This window comes from Belonocnema kinseyi, chromosome 7, assembly GCF_010883055.1.
Source record: "Belonocnema kinseyi isolate 2016_QV_RU_SX_M_011 chromosome 7, B_treatae_v1, whole genome shotgun sequence".
NCBI lineage: Eukaryota > Metazoa > Arthropoda > Insecta > Hymenoptera > Cynipidae > Belonocnema > Belonocnema kinseyi.
This window is the reverse complement of record NC_046663.1, coordinates 41,710,757-41,725,353: the sequence shown is the minus strand read 5'-3', so window position 1 is coordinate 41,725,353 and position 14,597 is coordinate 41,710,757. Positions and strand designations below refer to the sequence as shown.

Below are 14,597 nucleotides of genomic sequence, written 5' to 3'. Positions count from 1 at the left end.
TCAAGAAAAATGTAACTTCAATTTCAACCAACAAATATTTTAATTTCTAACTAAAAACAGCTGAATTCTACTGAAAAATACGAATTTTCAAAGAATGCTTTTTCAATCAAACCCGATTTTTAAGTCAAGAAAGAAAAAAATTTCAATAAATCTGTTGAATTTCAAGCAAAAAAGTCATTTTCAAAAACGAAAAATTTCAGCAAAACAGTTTAATTTGCAACGAAAAATGATTTTTCAATCAAGAGAGAAAAAAATCAATGAAATTGTTGAATTTGTAAGCCAACAAAATAATTAAGTTTTAAGCCAAAAAGATCAATTCTCAATAAAAAATATAAAAGTATAATTTCAAATAAAAAAAGTAAACTTTTAACTCACTTTTGGAAGATTCGCACCTTCCTCGTACCAAAATAAAATATTTTAGAAAATTTAAAATATCAGTTTGGAAGATAACTTCCCATATTCTATAGTTCTAAAATTTATGTTCTTTAAAAATTGTTTCTTTAGATTCAAATACTTTAAATTTTTCTCGGAAATTAATAATTTTTCTTTTAAAAAAAAAGTAGTAAATTTCTTCCAACAGTCAGGTTTCTAATTCTTAAATGGATCATGACTTGGACATGGCAGAACAACTGACACTCGACATTCAAATGAGAAAATATCCAATAAAGATTCTAAAATCTGTATAAATGTCATTTTGAGCTTTCAGAATCAACCTGATCATCTAGAATGAACTGTGATAAAAACTAAATAAGCCTGTCATTCGCATAAGGATCATCATCCTCTCTGCTTCCATTTTTCGTACCCCTAAAAACATTTTCCTTGAGAATACTCGACCCACTTCGATGTCTTCTCCGAGGAGGTGTAGGAGCATCTTCATCATTCTCAATCGAATCTGTCAAATTGATCCGGTGCATCCTACTTGGCTTCTCAGGTGTCTCATCTCCAAGATGATTTTCGTCCTTAGAATCCTTGGAATCAAAGGAGAAACCCAGAATCTTATAGCTCTTCAGATTACCCTTTGATGAATCGTTTAAAATTTCCTTGTCCAGTACGAAAGGAGATTTATTATTTTCAGTATTATTTATGATTGAACCATCTTTCAACTCTACTGCCACAATCTTGACCTTTTCCTGGGAGGCTTTCGAAACATCAGGGTCGTTACCATTAAATCCAGAATCCTTACTGACTTCCAACTTTGAATCTTTACAAGAATTGAAATCATCCTTTTTTTCCTGGAACTTCCTCCCCTTTTCGAATGGAACAATACAAGGCTCGATCAACTTTTCTGGAGACCTTGGCTCTGTAGACTTAGATCTTAAATCTTCTTCTGTTTTCTCTAAAGAATCTTCTCTCGAGAGAGAATCCTCTCCATTGAAAGGATCTTCAAGATCTTCTTGCTCGTCTCTTTTCTCCAACATATCTGAGAGTGCAACTTCTAATTCTGTGAGGCTAGGGGTCATGGAACTTAGATTACTTTCAGCAGCAGTAGCTGCTTCTTCTTGAAGAACCTTAAGTAAGGTTGAATGATCATTTCCAAGGATTTCGGCCATAATTTTAGGTTCTGGACTTTGTGGAGGTGTTTTGAGGAATTCCTTGATACCACTGGTGTCACTGGAATCCTTAGTGATGTTGTTTAGAACATTCTTGACTATTTTTTCCTCGAAGAAGTCATCTTCTCGATCATCATCGGCTCTATCCAGATCACTGTCTACAGCTTCCAACATCTCCCGAGGTAAGGACTCTTCAGAAATTGTTCTGTGAATTTGGGATTGCTGAAGATCGAGGGCAAGTTCCTTCTCCTCAAAACTGTCGAATGGTTCGCTCTCATTGGACAAGCTTCGCTTCAAGATCTTACCCGGATCCCTAGCTTCAGAATCGGAATTTCTGGCAGCGGAACGTGTCTCGATACCTGCTGAATACAATTCTGTGGTTAACTAGTCACGTACAGTAATAGGTCCTTCACTATCGAAGGCTCTCCAATCACCCTAACCATCAGAGAGTAATAGTCCCAAAGGTATTTGACCGTGACGATTCGAGATAATGATTAGCAGACATTTAATCTGTTTTAAATTAATTTGATATTAAGAGAGATAGTTTTTTTTAGATTTAATTAAGAATAAAATCTATTCGAATATCATTGGAAATTTTGAGTAGTGATCTGTGCTTCACCTCACCAACCTTTAAACAATAGTAATAATTTTTAAATTCAAACGTTTAAACATTAAAAAGTTAAGTTATTAGTCCTTAATTTTCGTATTCTGAAAAACATGCATTGTGTAATTCGGATTTAGGAATGTTTAGTCCGAAATCAAAAGGTGCAGTGGAAAAATAATTGTATTTCCTAAGAAAAAATTGCAGTTTTCTAATATAATATATTTTAAAGTATTAAAAATTAACTTCGGTGTTGTTTGAACTTGTAATATTTATCTTATAAATTGATATAAGACATTACGAAAATCCAACTATTTTTGGTTGGATTGAAAAGTCTACTATATATTATATTTATAATTTAAAATGTATCTCTTTTGCTTTAAAATTGTATTGTGTGGTGATAAATTTAATGAAAATGCAACAATTTTATTAAATAGTCATCCCTTTCGGTTGAAAATTCATCAGTTTGGATTAAAAATTCAACTGTTTGATTAAAAATTAACTTTTTCCTTGAAAATCCAAGAATTTCGTTAAAATATTTTTCTGTCTTGACTAAAAAATGTTTCTTAGCTCAATATTCAACCCTTGAGTTAAAAACTTATCGCTTAAGGTAAAAATTTAATCTTTTTCGTTTTAAAATACAACTTTTTAGATGCAAATTTAATTCTTTTGATAAAAAGCTAACAATTTTATCAAAAATGTATCGTTTTTGGTGGAAAATTCTACTGCTTTGTTACACATTTGTCTTTTTGGGTGAAAAATATCACTATTAGGTACAAAATTTAACTTGCTTGTAAAAAATTAAAAATTTTTGTTAAAATTGTGCTGCCTTCTTGATTGGAAGATCTTCTTGATAAAACATTAAAATCTTTTGGTAAAACTTTCGTCTTTTTTTGTTGAAAATGCAACTGTTTGCTTGAAAGTTAATCTGTTTTGGTCGATGATAAACTATTAAGGTGAAAATTCGTTGTTGTTTTTTTTGGTTGAATTTCACTTTTTATATTTAACATCATCTTTTTTTAAATATCAGCTATTACATTTTTAGTTACAAATTTTTTTTGCTTAAAAATTCAACTATTCCATTTTTTAATTAAAATTTATCTTCTTTAGTTGCAAATTTAACTACTTGGTTAAATTTCGAACTATTTAGTTAAAACTGATTTTTTTATTTGAACATTCATAATTTTAGACGAAAAATTATCTGTTTTGTTAACAATTTAACTATTTATTGTTTTCCAAATTTCTTCTTTTTTTGTTGTTTGAAAATTAATCTTTTTGCATAAAAATGTAACTTTCATATTTTTGTTGAAAATTTATGTTTTTTGGTTGAAAATTCAACTTCTTGGTTTAAATATCAAGAACTTTGTTAAAAATTAACGTTCTTTTTGTAAAGGATTTAACGATTTCCTTGAATTTTTTTTTAATACTAATTTTCTCAACTAAAAATGTAACTACTAAATTTAAGGTTAGAAAATAATCTTTTATAGTTGAATATTCATATATTTGGTGATTCATAATTTTGCTTAATTGAAATTTCATCTTTTTAGTTGAAAGTTAAACTGTTTTGTTAAAATCCTAAATAATTTGTGAAAAATGATCGTTTTTGATTAGCAATTTATCTCTGGTTAAAATTCCTCAATTTTTTGTTAAGAATACAATTGTTTGATTAAAACTAATCGGTTTTAATTAAAGATCTCAGTATTTTCTTTTTTTGGTTGAAAATTAATATCTTTAGCTGAAAATTCAACCATTCAATTTTGGGTTAAGAAATAATTTTTTTTTAGTAGAAAATATGTATTTTTTTAAGAATTTGACTTTTTTTGAAAATGTTAAAAACTTAAAGCGTTTCAAATTGAATTTAATATAGTACCGAAATCGATTTTAGTTGTAAAATTTATTCCCCTCTTTTTAAAAATAGTTTCCAATTTCGATTTTTTCATAGTATATTGGTGCGTCAAGTCTGTTATCGATGCAGTTCAAAAAACGTTTTATGCACTTTTGCCATCAGGATAAGTTTGGGGAGGAGAATTAGGAACGGTGGGAGAAGAGAAATAAGAGTGGTACGGAGAAGAGAAGTAGGGAAACGAGGGTGAGCAGGAAGAGGAAAATAAGGTATGGGGAGGAGAAAAAGGGTAATTGAGGTTGGAAGAAGAACAAAGAAGTAATGTCGACTAGAGGAAAAAGAGTGAGTCTAGGGTAGTACGGAATGGAGAAGTGTTGAAGGCGGAGAGGGGTGAGAAGTAGGGGAGTGAGGGGCAGGTTATAAGAAAAGTGGGGGTGAGTAGGGAAAGGAAAGTGAAGCGTAGAAAGGGGAAGTAGTGGAAGTGAGGATAGGGAAGGAAGGAAAATTGAGGATGAGTAGGGAAAGGGACGTTAGGCTAGGGAATTAGAGAGCGTAGAGGTTAGAAGCAGGCAAAGTGAGGGCGAGATATTAAGGAAGTGAGTCTAAGGGAAGGACGGAGATATAAAGGAAGGTAAGGGTAGGGAAGTAAAGATGTTACATTAAGAGAGTATGGAATAGAGTTTTGGAGAAGGTGGAGAGGGTTGAGAAGTAGGAGAGTTTGGGAGCAGGTTTTTAGAAACGTAAGGGTGGTTAGGGAAAGGAAAGTGAAGCGTGGAGAGGGGAATTTAAGGAAGTGTGAGTAGGGGGAGGATGGAGAACGGAGAGTGAGTAGAGGAAGGAAGGATGAATGGAAGAATATGGAATAAAGTGGTGGAGAGAAGTGAGAAGAAACGAAAGTGAGAGTGGGGAATGATAGGAGGGGAGGGAAGGAAAAATATAGAAACGGGAGTTTTGAACGAAATAATGAAAATCTTAATAGGCTACAAAACCCTTTATCTTAGACGCGCGGCGAGTACTTTGAAATTTTTTCATTACTCTCAGACAGTGAAGGCATGCCTAGCTTGAACCAATCTTCACTGAATTAAGCTTTCTTGTTCGTGATTCCTGCACAAATATTGTTTCGGGGATGTCTTCCTACTATTTTAAGCCTAAAATTTTCTAAAACCTTAGGGTCCTTTTTAGTATAACTCATGTTTTGACATTTTATGGACCACTTATCATGTAAATATTTGTTAGAGAAAAGCCATATTTTGTATACATAATAGGACTATTAGTTTTAGGAATTTTTTTTTTTAATTTTTCAGGAATTTAATTTACTTTTTGTTTCTTTATTGTTGGCTAAAGTTGTGGAATGAATCAGTAATGAGCAACTTTTAAAGCACGGTTTTTCCTCTATTCCCTTTTTCCACCTTCATCTCATTTTTTCGCTTAAATTCGAATTGAATTAATAGAAGTGAATAAGATAATCCAACGTTGAAAATTAATTCATTTTAATTGAGAAGGCTAGATTTTTGGCTTAGAATTTAACTCTTTTAACCACACAATACAATTTTAAAGCAAAAGAGATACATTTTAAATTATAAATATAATATATAGTAGACTTTTCAATCCAACCAAAAATAGTTGGATTTTCGTAATGTCTTATATCAATTTATAAGATAAATATTACAAGTTCAAACAACACCGAAGTTAATTTTTAATACTTTAAAATATATTATATTAGAAAACTGCAATTTTCTACTATTTCGTTAAAAGCTAAAATATCTTGTACAAAATTCGTAGTTTTTGGGCTAAAAATTAAGTTTTCAAATAAAAATTCAAAGGATCCATGATTGATCAGAAATTGATAGTTTTTAGTTTGAATTTCTACCAATTGGCTGAAAGTTAAGCAAATCTGCTAAAAAAAAATTTTGAGTTAAAGATACATCTCTTTGTTTGATAATCTAACTCTTTTGTTGAGAACTTGTTTGTTTTTTTAGGTTGAAAAGAAAATTTTTCCACTGAAAATATAACTATTTTATTGTCTAAACATAATAAATCGCTTTAATTTTGAAATTAAACTTTTTATTCAAAATTCGACTCTTTTCGTAAAAATTTCAACTACTTCGATAAAAATTAATTTTTGGTTTAAAATGAACTATTTGGTTCAAAATTGACATTTTGATCTCTCTCCTAATTGAAAATTCAACTGTTTAGTTAATAAATATTCTGTTGTAGTTAAAAATTTTACAATTTTTTTGGAAATTCATTTTTTTTTTTTATTAAACTTGACTAACTTTCCTTTCAAATTAGAATCTTTTTTGGTTAAATTTTCAGGTATTACATTCTTTCTAATTCGTCTTTTTGGTTAAATTTGACCGTTTTTTTTTATTTATTTAAAATTCAAATTCTGTTTTTGGTTGAAATAACAAATATTTCTCTGTTTTGTTGAAATTTCTATTTTTTGACAGAAAATTTGTCTTTCGGCATGAAAATTCAACCGCTATTATTTAAATTTAATTTCTTTTTGTTTGAAAACTCGACAATTGGACTGAAAATTTATATTTGTAAGTGGAGAAATCATCTTTTTTTCACAAATGTGTCCTTTTCGCTTGAGAGTTCAACTATTTGCTTCAAATTCAATAATTGTGTTGAAAATGCAACTATTTCCTTGATTTTTTTTGTTAGAAAATATAACTGCTTTGTTTAAAATTCATCGTTTTTATTAAAAATTTACATTTTAGGATTAAAAATTCACCTTTCCTGGTTGTTATTGTATATTCAAAATAATTGGACTTTTTTTCTAAGGATCCGGATACATTACCCTATCTCGTACAATTCATTTCAAATTTTTTGGTTGGCATTTAATTTTTTTTAATATATAAATTGGTTTGGTGCCATATATTAAATAATAAAAGAGGCTCTTTGAAAGGAAATTCATTCCTAAACCATTTTTTTTCTTCGATACTCCTTCTTTTGTTTGTTTTTGGAAAAATTAACAATTCTGATTTATTTTAAATGTTTTTTTCAATAAGAAGAAATTTTTTTACCAAAATCCAAGCTCGGAGAATATGTAGTCCATATCATTGAAAATCCACAAAAAATAAAAAAAATTTGCAGGCCACCTTTTCGAGAAAATCTATTTTCAAACTTTCCAATTTTTATGAAATTGTAAGGTTATCTTCAACAGCTTACCATTCCTGAACAAAAATTTTTTCAGCCAAACGGTGAAACACATGTTGCTTTATTTATAATAAATATGCAGGACAAATTGTCTATAATTTGTCTATAAATGGTCAAAAAATGAGTTTTTTTTAATGGATCCTACCAATTTTTGAAATTTTAGCCCTAAAATAATTCGGCGCCATCCTTGAAAAAATTTTCCCGAAACGTGGACAGGAAAGCTACAAAATCGGTTTAAGCTAGGTGTGAAGGTGGAGGAATAAATTCTATTTATGGATGCTAGACTACAAACTTTCTCACCTTCCGGTAGGGAAAAATCTTCTTCAGCCTCGTAAAAAACTTCGTTGCGTAAATGAGATGCTTCTGAGAATAAACCATTCCTCGAGTCATCTCCCATGTGCCTATTTCTCTCTTCGTGACCACTTACAGATAAGTCGAGCGCAGGTTTGTAGTCAGCGGAACTTGATCTGCAATGATAAACATTAGAATATCAAATATTAATTAAGGAACCGAATTTTATAAACGAACCTTTTTCCGTTTTCGAGGTAAGCCCGAAAACCCCGTTTTTTCAAAACAATTTGTGGGGGGAGGGGGGAGGGTTCGTAGCCCCGGACGGAAACCTTTATAATTTCGTTTGGGTGTCCCGCCATCAGTACGTCGCACAGTGGGGAAAAAATACATTTTTTCGTTCAAAATACGATTCCGGCTGAACCAGTGAACCGATTTCAATTTTTTTTTAAAGCTGATAAAATTTCAAAGAAAGTTGTCGAGCCTGACTTTTATGTTAGTTTTTCGATTTTTTTATAAATAAATAAATAAGACGTAAACATAGCCATTTTTTCTATTTGACGTTTCCGGTGCTCGTCAATAATAGGAAAATTGTTGTAATCGCCATCGTTTCATAGATTTACATTATATAAAGATATTCCATTATGGTATAATGGACAAACAAGTTTTTTATAAACAAATTATTTGTTGAAAATGTTTTTTCCATAATTTTCAATAATTTAGCGTTTTTAAAGTTATTTTGCAAGAAATTTGAATGAAAACAATATTTTATTGAAAGAAATTTTGCTTAAGACTATTCTTGTTAATATTATAAACAAATTTAATAAACAAATGCATTATTCAGGCATTTGTCCTGAGAAAAATTCGTTTCTTTCGATGTCAATTTTTTAAAATTAGGAATCTCATAATAATTTCAGAATAATTCATGATTTGTTGATAAATTTTATGATTTTTTTAAACAAACTTAATAAATAAATGCATTATTTGAGCATTCGTTGACGGAAAAACTCACGTTTTTCAATTTCCATCCTTTTAATTACAAACTTTACGTTAATTTCAGTGAAATTTATTTTCAGTTAATTAATTTTATGTTTTTGTTAAACAAAATTAATTTAAATATGCATTATTCGGGCATTTGTCGTATGAATGTTACTGAAATGATCGTAAAGTTCCCAACTAAAAGGACTGTCATCGAAAAAATGAGTTTTTCCGTCGACAAATGCCCAAATAATGCATTTTTTCATTTAGTTTGTTAAAAAAATCATAAAATTTATGAACTAATTATGAATGTTGCTGAAATTAACATGAAGTTCTTAATTAGAAGGACTGATATCGAAAAAAACTAATTTTTCGTCAACAGATACCCGAATAATACATTTTTTTGATAAATTTGTTTATAAAAAATTATATTTATTAAATAATGATGGATCTTGCTAAAATTATCATGAAGCTCGAAATTTAAAGGACTGGCATTGAAAAAAACGAATTTTTCCGTCGATAAGTGCTCGAATAATGAATTTGTTTATTAAATTTATTAGATAAAATCATAAATTTCACAAACAAATTATAAATTTTCTGGAATTATCATGAGGTTCCTAATTTCCAAAAATTGACATCGAAAACACGAATTTTTTTGATGACAAATGCCTCAATAATGCATTTGTTTATTGAATTTGTTTATAATATTAACAAGAATAGTCTTACGGGACATTTTTTGAATTAAAATATTGTTTCCACTTGAATTTGTTGCAATACAACTTAAAAATCATTAAATTATTGAAAATTCTAGAAAACACATTTTCAACAAATAATTTGTTTGTACACATTTTTTTTGGTCAATTTTATCATGATGGAATATCTTTATATATTGTAAATTTAAAGTCTAAATCAAGCTAGATTTTTAAATTAGGCTTTCAATTTAAAAAAAAACAAATATGACGACAAAATCGGTGTTTTTTCTATTTGACGTTCCCAATAACATGAAAATGATTAAAATCGCCTAAGTTTCCTAGAGTAACATTAGTTTAAAATATTCCAATATTATATGATAAAAAAAATATATTAACCAATGATTTGTCGAAAGAATGTTTTTTACGATTTTCCATAATTTCCCTTTTTTTAAGTTACATTGCAAGAAATTTGGATAAAAACAATATAATGATACAGAAATTTCTTCTTGAGATTATCATTGTTAATAATATAAACAAATGCATTAGTCAGGCATTTTTCGACAAAAAAATTGTTTTTTTTATGTCATTTTTTAAAATTAGGAACTTTATGCTATTTTTAGAAAACTTAATAATTTTTTTATTAATCTTATGCTTTTTTTAACAAATTTAAGGAACAAATTCATTATGCGGGCATTTCTCGGCAAAAATTAGATTTTTTCAATGTCAGTTCTATGAGTTGGGAACTTCATGACGATTTCTGCAAGATTCCTAATTAATTGATAAATGTTATGTTTTTGAACAAATTTAATAAATAAATGTATATATAAGACATTTTTCGGAAGAAAGCTTAGTTTTTTTCGATGACAACTTGTTTAATTAGGAACTTCATGCTAATTTAAAAAAAAATGTATAATTTATGGATCAACTTTATGATTTTTTAAAACAATTTTAATAAAGAAATGCATTATTTAGGCATCTTTCGACAGAATTTTTTGTCGATTTCTGACTTTTTAATTGGGATCTTTATAGAAAATGCAACAAAATTCATGATTAGTTGATAAATTTTATGATTTTTTAAAACGAATTTAACAAAAAAATGCATCATTCGGGCATCTGTCGAAGGAATGTTTTTCTGTCAATCTTTTTACTTGCGAGCGTAATGATCATTTTATTAACGCTCAGACTTAGTTGAAAAATTCCATAATTATCTAAACAAATATAATAAACATATGCATTCTTTGGGCATTTATCGAAGAAAAAGTTTTTTTCGATCTCAGTCCTTTCAGTTTCATTTTCTCCTTACTTTCATTATTTTAATAATGCTGCAACTTCAGGATAATGCATTTTTTTAAATAGACCATTTATCAACTTATCATGAATTTAGTTGAGATTATCATGAATTAACCCATTCTGAAATTAGCATAAATTGAATTATAAATTCTTTTTATTACATAATATTGAAATATCTTTAAGTAATATTACTCTATGAAACTTGCACGATTTCAACCGTTTTCATGTAATAGACGAGCACCGGGAACGTCAAATAGAAAAAATGGCCATTTTTCGTCATTTTTGTTTATTTAAAAAAAATTGAAAGCCTTATTCAAAAATCAGGCTCTACCACTCTCTTATAAATCTTAAAAAAGCTTCTTTTTCAAATTTGTTTGTCCAAATTGGTCAATGTTTGTAGACTGTACGTTATTTTGAACCAGAAAAAAACTTTTTTTCTCACTGTACTTCATACGACTCATTATATAGGGCTCAAAACTAGACATAGGTCCCAAAAATTGATGTAGGACCCAAAATTTATGATTCTTTAAGAAAATATAAATTAATACAATTATGACTTTGTATTTTTAAATGGCCGATTTATGATTATTTAAGATTGAAAAATTTCATAAAGCGGTTAATAAATATTTCACTAGACCAATAGTAATTATTTATAAGGAGGAAAACGAATTTTCGAAAAAAATTGTCTAAACAAATTCCATTTGTTTAACTAATAATAAATTAATGAACCAATGTTAATAAATATTCCACTAGACTAATAGTAATAATTTTTAGAGGGAAAAACGAATTTTCCAGGGAAAAAAATTATATAATCAAATTCCATTTGTTTAAATAATTAAAAATTAATCAACCAATGATAATAAATATTCGGCTAGACCAATAATAACAATTTTAAGTAAAAACAGACGGGAATACAGTGTTTAAAAGGTTGATTTCATGAAGAATTGAGATTCTTGGTTTTAAGGGTAGTTTTCAGGTACTCGAGGGGGGGGGGGGTTGTTAGGGGTGTCAAACTTATATGTCTGATAGATGAAATTCTTCGTTGGATAATTCTCTACAGGCGCCTCTACTTTTCCATGACATTTTCTTAAACCATAAAAAATTATCCTAAAACCTCAAAAAAGTGATTTTTCCCAATGCATTTTAAATGGGAAACTTCAAGTCAAAATCGGCACCTGTTAAAATAAAAAATTATGGAATTCCTTTTTTTGGACCAAAGAAATTCAAAAACAAAATTTCACCAAAAAATCAAAACCGTCCTAATGAGGGCACTCCCTCAGTTTATTATTTTAATTCTCAAAGTGCATACATGGTGAAAATCACGGTAAAGTGCATCGTGGGTGTTCAACACCCCAGCGTATTTAATCATGTATTGTTTAACCCCTATTGAATATTTTGTCACAATAAAATTATCCGATATATTTTAAGGTATCTTTTATAAGGTAGAGTTCATTTTATAGCTATTTATTAATTTTAAGTTTTGTTAAAAAAAAATTATTTAAAAGAAGTATTAAAATAGGGTTTTTACTTAAAAATTCATAACTCACGCAATTTAATTATTTTAACTTGAAAATTTAGCACCATACTTTTGAAATAGTGTACTTGCGTAAAAAAATATTACAACATGGGTGCTTTCAAAATGAAATGTTATGAACCCCATGATTTTTTACCTCCACTTTCAGCAGCTGCTGCTAGCAGACTGACGCTTGACGCAGTATGCTAAATAACTTTACTTACAGTTAGTGTCTCCAATTAAAGCTAGATAGCGACACTTACTTAATTTTTTCGAATTAAGTATGGCTCATAAGAATTTTAAAATTTCTTGGGGTGTCAGACACCCACAATGCACTTTAAGGGTCAAATTTCGTTTAATTATTTTTTAAATGCAAAATATACTTTTAAACCTAATATCACTAAAACTTACTCTTCTAATTTCCTGGATAATTTTGAAACCTCATCCACCAACTTTTTTATCGGGGTAGAAGTCTTCATTACGTCTCCAGTTATCAAACATTCTCTCATAGTCTCCAAGGAGTCTGAGCCTCCGGAGTCAGGAAAGGTATTGACTTTGGAAATGGATTTTTCATCTACTGTTGGTTCTTCTTGGTCCTTTGCATCGTCAAAGTCCACTGTGTCCTGCGATTGGATCTCATTTAAATCCTGCAAAGAATTACATTTTTTATGATAAGGATTCAATAGTGAATCATCTTAATGTTTTATTATTTTCAATTTGAAGAGTGCACAGTGAAGTGATGCCAAATATTTTTTTCGAAGTTTCATGCATATCATCCGGAAATTTGTTCAAATCCACACAAAAATAAATCCATTTTTCTAACAAAAAATGTTTAGGATGTATTTTCCATAAGAAAAGAATACGTTTTTCTAAATTTTCTTTTGAATCGTCAATATTAGCTGAATTGAGTTGAACATCAATGCTTATGTATATTCGAAATTAGCAATAGCATGCAAATAAAATATGACTTTTTAAATATAACGCCCATAAGCTTGTTTTATAGAATTGCAAGAAAACCCCATAAGTGAAAAATGCGTCTTGCGAGTTTTTACCACTAATTATCATTTTTTGCAGTTCTCCAATGAATTGTCTGTAATACATAAAATACGACTTTATCCGAAAAAATTAGATGTTGAAATAAACTTGTAAAACAATTTTGTATTGTTTTAGCAATTTCCTTTCGAATAAGGTTAGAAAATCGAAGTTTTTTTTTAAATTTCCCAATTTTTTATCATAAGCAGGTAGATAAAAGTTAACAAAATTAATTGTTTAAATAATTTATTATTATTTTTACATTACTTAATTCGAATAATGCCAGGAAGTAGCAGTTCTTTCTAGAATTTGCAACTATTTTTTCACTTTTCACTAACACGGTCTTTAATAATTAGTTAATTTAAACAAATTAATTTTTTTTATTTATAATTGTTGTTAATCACCATTCATTTTCAATATTGCTAAAAATTTGCATTTTTGCTACAAATTTACAACTATATGTCTATGTTTCACTTAGGATGAGTTATTAATTAATCTAATTTAGCAAAAATAATTATATAAACAATTTATTATGGTTCATAACTATCTTCTTCCATATAATGATATATAGTTACGGTTTCTTCCGAAATTTTTAGATTTCAACCCGCTTTTTACTTCGTAAAGTAATAAATAATGCAAGGTAACAAACATAGATGTTTAAACAATGTGTAATTGTTAATAATTATATTTTCTTAGATAGTTGTTAAAATGTGGAAGTTTTTCTAAACTCTTAAACTTTTTGTCCACTTTCACTAAGTGAGTTGATAATTTATGGAAGATTACAAATATGCTCTTTTAAACAATTGTTTTTTGTTTATAACTATCCTTTCTCCGAGTAATGGTAGAAAGTTTTATTCTGAAATCTTTATTTTGGCTTTGACTTCTTAATTATGAATAAATAATGAGTAAACCTCAACGAGAATCATTTTTTAAACAGTATTGTATCTTTTTAAAAGAATTATTTTTGCTCTTCTCTTAATTTTTAAACAAAAAAGCTATCTTACACAAGTGACGAAAACAAAAATGAAATAATTAGTATTTTATTAGAAAATTAAGTTTATTGCAAAGCGTAGAGCAAATTTGGTACTGGACATATTTTAATATCAGCCTCCCTCCTCCTTAACTGGCGGGGAAGTTCGGGTAACGGTGTAGAAAATTTGAAACATACTTCAAATATATGTTTTTTTTTCAGAAAAATATACTAACAAAAAGGAAAGAAGATTTTTTTATTTGATTCGCTGTCACGCTTATTTATTATTTTTTCATAAATAAAAAGGCAAAGCAAAGTTAAGCATTTCAGAGAAAAACGCAACTTTCTAGCCCTTATCTAAGAGAAGATAATTATAAAAATAATAAATTGAAGAAAAAAAACTATTTTTGCATAACTTGCATTAATTATTGTTACACTAAATGAAAAAAGGACAAAAAATTGAAACTTTCAGAAAAAACCGAAACTATCTAGCATTACCATAGGAAAATATTATTATTATTGTTACACCATTAAGCCATTTCCGTTTCAGAGTAGGCGTGACTCACTCGGCAGGGAAAAGGAGTAGTGTGTTGAAGGGATAGAGATTTTTCAGATTGATCCAGAATTCTCGTGCTATTTAAGTAAATAACACGTTCGTTCCGCAACACTGCTCCGACC

The 14,597-nt window shown here is 28.7% G+C and overlaps 1 protein-coding gene across 2 annotated transcripts in view; it reads right to left on the bottom strand.

Annotated features, from left to right (window-relative positions):
• Positions 1-291: 291 nt before the first annotated feature.
• LOC117177290 overlaps positions 292-14,597 on the bottom strand; it is a 120,630-nt gene continuing 106,324 nt past the window's right edge. Inside the window, exons 7-9 of one of the 2 annotated variants that reach the window (XM_033367884.1) lie at positions 12,329-12,564; positions 7,457-7,623; positions 292-1,912 (exon numbers count right to left, since the gene is read on the bottom strand). In XM_033367884.1, coding sequence (XP_033223775.1) covers positions 744-1,912; positions 7,457-7,623; positions 12,329-12,564 — 1,572 coding nt within the window. In that variant the 3' untranslated portion in view covers positions 292-743. The remainder of the gene's footprint in view (positions 1,913-7,456; positions 7,624-12,328; positions 12,565-14,597) is intronic. The other variant, XM_033367885.1, reaches the window with a different exon arrangement.